The sequence below is a fragment of the Bombus bifarius genome, unplaced genomic scaffold (assembly GCF_011952205.1).
Source record: "Bombus bifarius isolate JDL3187 unplaced genomic scaffold, Bbif_JDL3187 scf7180000008683, whole genome shotgun sequence".
Classification (NCBI taxonomy): Eukaryota; Metazoa; Arthropoda; class Insecta; order Hymenoptera; family Apidae; genus Bombus; species Bombus bifarius.
The window spans coordinates 100,279-107,739 of NW_022884787.1; the positions used below are offsets into that span (position 1 = coordinate 100,279).

General features: G+C 44.3%; 1 protein-coding gene and 1 long non-coding RNA gene across 2 annotated transcripts; both read left to right on the plus strand.

Moving 5' to 3' along the window:
* Positions 1-1,839: 1,839 nt before the first annotated feature.
* Positions 1,840-2,727, plus strand: LOC117213325. Its single transcript, XM_033458685.1, has 2 exons — positions 1,840-2,017; positions 2,093-2,727. Exons 1-2 carry the CDS (start codon positions 1,840-1,842, stop codon positions 2,725-2,727), a joined length of 813 nt encoding a protein of 270 aa, XP_033314576.1.
* Positions 2,728-5,923: 3,196 nt separating this feature from the next.
* Positions 5,924-7,089, plus strand: LOC117213326. Its single transcript, XR_004488629.1, has 3 exons — positions 5,924-5,983; positions 6,263-6,268; positions 7,009-7,089. It is a non-coding gene; the product is annotated as an uncharacterized LOC117213326 (long non-coding RNA).
* Positions 7,090-7,461: the final 372 nt, after the last annotated feature.

Below are 7,461 nucleotides of genomic sequence, written 5' to 3' on the forward strand. Positions count from 1 at the left end.
TTGTAACCATTCATACTTTAAAACAATCGAATATGTTAGAAAGTGTTCATAGAAATTTAATTAGAAGAGCAGAAGTATGTGTTCGGCAGAATGGGTAACATTTTCAGCAATTTTTGTAATAATAAACGTTATGATTACTTCATATTATTTCATTATGTATTCCTAATTTTCCGTTACGGCAAAAACAAACTTAAATTGCGATAATATCCATCGAGACAACTGTTCGAAATTTTAGGAGAGCGTCCGTTAATGGCACGGACAGGCCCATTTCCCTCATTATGAAATTCCGAATTACCGGTCCCCCCAGGGCTGTAATTCGGAATTTGAGTGGCTGTCCGTTTATGACACGGGCAGGCCCATTCCTCTCGTTAGGAAATTCCGAATTACATGTCTTACCAGGGCGGTAAACGTAATGACTCGAGGCCAGGAAAAACCCAGGAAAGGACCAGCCGGAAGGACACGGTGGGCAGAAGAAATCCATCGGGGAAGAGTACAGACTCAGGACGACAGAGTCCTCACTTAGTTCATCTCCAACCATCGAAGAGTACAGACTCAGGACGACAGAATCCTCACTTAGTTCATCTCCAACCATCGAAGAGTACAGACGCAGGACGACAGTAGTCCTCACTTAGATCGGTTAGGTGCTACAACTAATACAAATAAAATGCCGTCTAAATCTAACACTCGAGTTATTTCATCTCCTCCACCTTGAACGTTAAGTTATTCGAGGTACGCGATATCGACCGATCGGTTTGACCTGACCGGTTGCTCTTTAGTCGATAATACGCAACATATTGGTCCTTCGAGCTGGATCCTATGCCGTTGGAGGAAGCATCAGTCCGGAGAAAAACAAGAGTGTTAGACAAAACACATTTAAGCGAGTGCCACCTTTGGGAAGAAACATCTTCGACGCGAAGTACACCGCTAACATCCCGCTGCACAGTGACCTGCGTCGACAAACAGCCGGGACACCTTCGGGAAGAAAACGCCTTCGACGATAAGTACACCGCTAAACACATCGCTGCACAGCGAAGAGCAGCAGACACAACATCCATTCGACTAAACATCCAAACGTAAGTTCATATATTTGTGGAGTCACCTCTCCTCTCATAAAAAGCGTAAAAGCATCGAACTACACATACACCATTGCGCCCAATCAGGAGGAACGCATGAAACAATTAAAGCAGAAACGGGTAGCATTCACTGAAGAATTAGCTAATGTTCAAGCGTTACTTGATAATTACGAGAAAGGAGGGCCAGTAACCTTCATGCAATACCGTTTGAACGACTTAGAAACAGAGTATGCCACCTATAGTAAAAATCAGAGCGAACTAGACGATACAGATGAGGGTCAAGCACAAGATGAACGCATGGCCATAAAGTATAAATACTTCTTGCAATGCAAAGCAGACGTTGTGGACTTAATTGAGAGAGTTACGAAACAGAACAGACAGCCAAATCAGACTAATTTAGCATGTCGCTCACCAGGTATGTTACCGGATATCATTTTATCCACAGCGGTTATAAATATCAATGATCAAACCAAGAAACTGCAACATTGCAGAGTCCTGTTGGACTCCTGCTCTCAGGCACATTTCCTGACAACCGATGCATGTAAGCGACTAGGGTTAACCACCAAAAGAGTCAATATACCTCTCTGTGGTGCGATCAGAAGCAGTGCCATCAGAAAATATTGATCGAAACAAGTTAGATATACCAGGTAACATTGCATTAGCCGATCCACAGTTCCACCGAGCAGTTGAGGTAGACGGTCTCATTGGAGCACAACTATTTTAGGGCCTCCTTCACGAAGGAAGACTCGATCTAGCAGACAAAAACATGCAGTTGCGAAATACAGCATTAGGTTGGGTCGTCACGGGCGATACAGGCACAAGGAAGCAACCATCCAAAGCAACTTGCAATGCGACACTGAAGACTCTTTACGAAGAAGTGAACAAATTCTGGAACGTAGAAGAAGTCTCTTCAAATAAAATTTTATCTCCAGAGGCACAAGCCTGTGAACTGAATTACGCGAATCACACCACTCGAGATTGGACGATACAATGTCTGCTTGTCATTTAAAATCAGCTAGGTGACACATACGGGTTAGCTCTAAAGAGGTTTCCTTCATTAGAGCGCTCGCTTCATCAGAAACCTACATACAGAGCACAATATCAAGAATTTTTGGGCGAATACAAACAATTGGGCCACATGTCTGAAATTCCAAATTATCCAAGAGATGGCTGTTATTTACCTCGTCATCCAGTCATCAGGGCGGATAGTGTCACGACCAAGGTGCGCGTAGTCTTCGATGCTTCTGCCCGACCATCATCAGGAAAATCGTTAAATGATTTGTTAATGATAGCCCCTACCATCCCAGACGATTTATTCACCTTGATTATAAGATTCCGGACATACAAATACGTACTCGCTGCCAATATAGCGAAAATGTACCGGCAAATAAACATTCACCCGGAGGATCGGAGGTATCATAAAATTCTTTGGAGGGAAAACATAAACGACCCAATAAAAACGTACAAATTAAATACAGTGACATACGGTACCGCATCCGCACCATACCTGGCAATACGTACTCTACAACAGCTGGCACAAGACGAAGAACAGAACTATCCGATAGGGGCACGGGCCTTGGAACGGGATTTTTATGTCGACGATCTGCTAACCGGGAAAAACACTCTCGAGAAGGCAACTTTGTTACGGGATTAACTCATTAACATAACCATGAAAGGAGGATTCGAGCTCAGACAGTGGGTATCAGAGGAACAAAAATTAATACAGTCAATACGCATGACATCAGATGCGTCGGAACACCTCTTGCTAGACGACAAGGACAGCAAGAAGACATTGGGACTACAGTGGAAAGCTACACAAGATACTCTAGGCTACTCCTTAAAACAAGAAGCAAATGTGCACAAGGTAACAAAACGGACAATACTCTCGGGAGTAGCTCAACTTTTCGACCCATTAGGTCTACTGGACTGGTAATAGTCCAGGCAAAATTGATATTGCAAGAGTTGCGGAAATGTCAAGTAGAGTGGGACGATGCTGTACCACACAACATTCGGGTAGCATGGTTAAAATTCCAAGAGCAGCTACGAAGAATTCACCAAGTAACCATTCCTACACGGGTCACTATAGAGAAGAGTATCATGTTACAAATACACGGAATCGCCGATGCCAGTGAGCGAGCTTATGGAGCATGCATGTATCTCCGTAGTACAGACAACCAAAACAAGCAATGGAGCCATTTATTATGCTCAAAGTCCAGAGTAGCACCGCTGAAAATGCAATCCTTACCCAGATTGGAGTTTTGAGCGGCGGTGTTACTCATACAGTTATTCAGCAGCGTCACCTAGGCCTTACATCTTGCAGTTCAATCAAGCATCTTTTGGTCGGATTCAACAATATTATTACATTGGATAAACACTCCACCTCACTCGCTTAAACCGTTTGTTGCAAATAAAGTCACCCAAATTCTTCAAAGTAGTAACGTAACTCAGTGGCGACATGTATCATCAAAGGACAATGCGGTGGACATCTTATCTCGAGGAGTAGACATGGAAGACCCCGTACAACATAATATGTGATATCGTGGTCCGCATTGGTTAACTCAAGCCGAAACCACATGGCCAGCTGATGACTTACAGCCGATAGAAGTACCAGAGAAACGAAAGGTAACAACGCTAAAAACAACTATATCAACCCAAAGTCAGATACTGGAAAGATATTCCTCGCTCCCACTACCCAAACGAGTCATTGCCTCAGATTTTATAACAACACTAGACAGCAGTCAAAACGCAGGGGAGACCTAACTCTAGAAGAACTACAGCAGGCAAGCAAGAGAATCATAGGCATGCTTCAAAAAATGGCATTCTCGAAAGAAATACACGACTTAGTTACTAAAGCAACAGCAAGAACCTAGTACTAGAAAAACATGAGCGTGCAGAGATACGAGAAAAACAATAAAGAACGCTAGAGCAGGACGGTTTCGGGTTCAAGGAGCGATGACCGAGAGGTCAGAGTATGCGAGTTGAAAAGTGGGTGCGTTGCGAGAGTCAGAGTTGATCGAGACGTCGAAGAGTAGAGTTGAGAGAGCTAATCGAGTCGTCGAAGAGTAGAGTCGTTGAAGTTGATCGAGTTGTCAGTGTTGCAGAGTCATTTAAGTTGCTAGTGAGAGAGAGGGAGAGAGAGAGAGAGAGACAGAGAGAGAGAGAGAGAGAGAGAGAGAGAGAGAGTGTTAGATTCGTTGTGACGAGAGTTGCCAAATAACTGTAAAGTTATTTGAGGTAGATACGAGTATCGCATTTAGTTTCAGTTAAACAAACATCGTTTTCCGTCCAATTAATACCTGTATATTCAATTCATTATTAATAAATTGTAAGTAATCGGGAAAAAATTTGTATTTTAATTTCTACGACACTACAAGTGGGGGCTCGTCCGGGATTGAATAAGACAGAGAACGACACGTGTTAACGGAGCTATTCGTGCTAGAGTAAAAAAAGAATAAAAAGGGCAAACGTTGAAGACGAATGATTGTCGGGTGAGGAGGATTTAATGCTGGAAGAGCTGAGGAGTAATCTCGCACAGATGAATTTGCCTATATCTGGTGCGAGGTCAGTGTTGGTTGTCAGGCTGAAGTGAGCGTGTAGGGCTGACCGATCTACTCCTTAGGAATCGAAGTGTGGCGAAGAACCAACAACCTAAGACCTAAGGAGCAGGCAGAGAGCCGAACGCAGTCAAGAGGGAAAGGAAGACCTCGAGAAGCTGAGGACGAAATAGTTGAGAGCGCGCCTCGTTAGCTTGGGGTTAAAAGTAACGGGAAGAAAATCCGAACTACGCGCACGGCTACAGACGACCCTAGAAGGAAACGATGTATCGTTAGATGAAGAATACGACGACGAAAGTGAAGACGGGGACGATAAAAAAGGCGTGCGAGAATACAGGAGAGGCGGATTATCAGGACTGCGATGAGTATCATCAAAAGATATACGTTGGTTCAATATTGAGTCTCAAAGACGTAGAGAATTCAGACGTAGAGAATTACGCCAAGAAATTGCTCGCAGGCTCCGATCAAGCCTTCGTGCGACAAGAACGATGCACGAAGTCCTGGGCAGAGCTAAAAAAGGCGCTGAAGGATGAATTTGAGAATGTAGTAAGTGACCAGTAGATATATCGCGAGCTATCGCGTAGAAAGAAAAAAGCAGATGAGAGTCTGCAGCAATATATGTATCATATGTGCGGGATTGCAAAAGAAGGAGGGGTTGATACACAATCCTTAATAGACTACATTATTCAAGGTATTCCCGACGAGGTCGCGAATAAGACTGTGTTATACGGAGCCAGGAACATTGAACAACTAAAAGAGCGTTTTAAGCGCTACGAGGCGATAAAAAGATATATGGAGGTGAGGACGAAATTCGGGGAGCCGAAAAATAGTAGAGTGAAGTCGATGGCAAAGCTGACCAAAACCGAAAGGAACAAGGATCTGGAAATGCGAGGAAGGCGCGACGCTACAATTGCGGTGATGCGGAGCACGTGTGTGTAGATAGTCCGAGCAAGTCGAGAGGACCTAAGTGCTTCAAATGTAGGGAGTACGGACACGTCGCATCAAAGTGCGACAATCTGGCAGGGTCTTCAAAAAAAAATGTGTAGCGTGTTTCGATTGTTACAAACAAGGCGAGGTAAGGATGTCGAAATCGAAACTTTCGAACTGAGCGCGCTGATAGACACTGGTAGTGAGTTGACTCTAATGCGAGCAGATCAGCATGCAAATATCGGAGCGCCCGGATTAAGTCGGGAAATCATTGAATTTCGCGGAGCTGGTTCCGGAAGAAATTTTACGCTCGGAAAATTTTCGACGAATATTGTTAAGGACAACGGGTCGTACTGTATAACGATACACGTAGTTCCAGACACAGTGATGCAACATTCGTTTATTGTTGGCGCAGACTTTTTGGACACTGTTGAAATAAGTATAAAAAGGGGAGAACCTTTTATTCGTAGAATAAAGGACGAAAATCCCGATGAGTGTCCGGAAGTCCTCAAAATAGATGTAGAGACACAGGCGAGTGAGGCAGATTTGACCCACGTTACGGACATGCAACATAGGCAGGCAGTGGAAAATCTGATCCGAGATTATAGGCCACAGAAAACACGCGAAGTAGGAATCGAAATGAACGTGTTATTACAAGATGATCTTCCAGTTTACGAAAGGCCGCGAAGACTATCTCCACAAGACAAGGTCGAAGTCGATAAACAAATCAAAATGTGGCTGGAAGACGGAATAATACGCCAGTCACATTCCGATTATGCCAGTCCGATCATTTTAGACAAAAAGAAAGATGGCTCGACTAGAATCTGTATCGATTACAGACAGCTAAATCGGAAAGTAGTGAAGGACAGATACCCGCTGCCCTTGAACGAAGACCAATTAGATTCGTTGCGCTGCTCGAGGGTATTCAGCATTCTGGATCTCAAGAACGGATTCTTTCATATTCCTGTTGGGGAAAGTAGTAGAAAGCATACGGCATTCGTAGTCCCCACGGGCCAGAAGATACCATTTGGATTATGTAATTTGTCAGCCGTCTTTCAGAAATTTATAAATGCGGTTTTTAAAGAGTTGATTGCGACGGGGGTTGTTCTAACGTACATGGACGATCTGACTGTGCCGTCGACTGACCTTTCGAGTGGAATTGAAAAGCTAAGATCGGTATTGCATGTCGCTAGCGAACACGGACTACTCATAAACTAGAATAGGTGTCGATTTCTACAGACAAGGATAGAATATTTGGGCTACATTGTCGAAGGCGGTAACGTTCAGCCATCGGAATGCAAAACCAGGGCTGTCGCTAATTTTTCGGAGCCTCGGTCCGCTAGAGATGTTCAGAGTTTCCTTGGTTTAACGGGATATTTTAGAAAGTTTGTGCCCCGATATTCTATCATTGCGAGACCATTGTCGAATCTGCTAAGAAAAGATGTTCTGTTCAGGTTCGAGTTGCGCGAGCGAGAAGCCTTTGTAAGGCTGAAAGCAGCGCTGAGCGAGAAACCGGTGTTGAAGCTGCACTGCGTGGGGGCGGAGACTCAGCTGCATACAGATGCGTGTAGTGTGGGATGCGGTGCAATTTTATTGCAACGCGACAGTGAGGACGGCGCTTTTCACCCTGTGTATTACTCGAGTGGAAAGACTTCGCCGGCTGAGGAGAAATACACCAGCTATGAGCTTGAAGTTCTGGCCATCGTGAAAGCGTTAAGGAAATTCCGTGTTTACCTGCTCGGTATTCCGTTCAAAATCGTTACAGATTGTCAGGCATTTGCATTAACAATGGAGAAAAGGGACTTGTGCGTACGTGTTGCGAGGTAGGCGATCATTTTAGAGGAATTCGACTACAAGGTGGAGCATAGACCGGGGAGTAGTATGATGCATGTTGATGCGTTGAGGCG

Excerpts from the sequence above, each read along its gene's own strand:
- LOC117213325 (XM_033458685.1), top strand. The coding sequence starts at position 1,840 with ATGCAGTTGCGAAATACAGCATTAGGTTGGGTCGTCACGGGCGATACA. Across the intron at positions 2,018-2,092 it reads ATCTCCAGAGGCACAAGCCT|GTGACACATACGGGTTAGCT; the intron begins GTGAACTGAATT and ends AAAATCAGCTAG.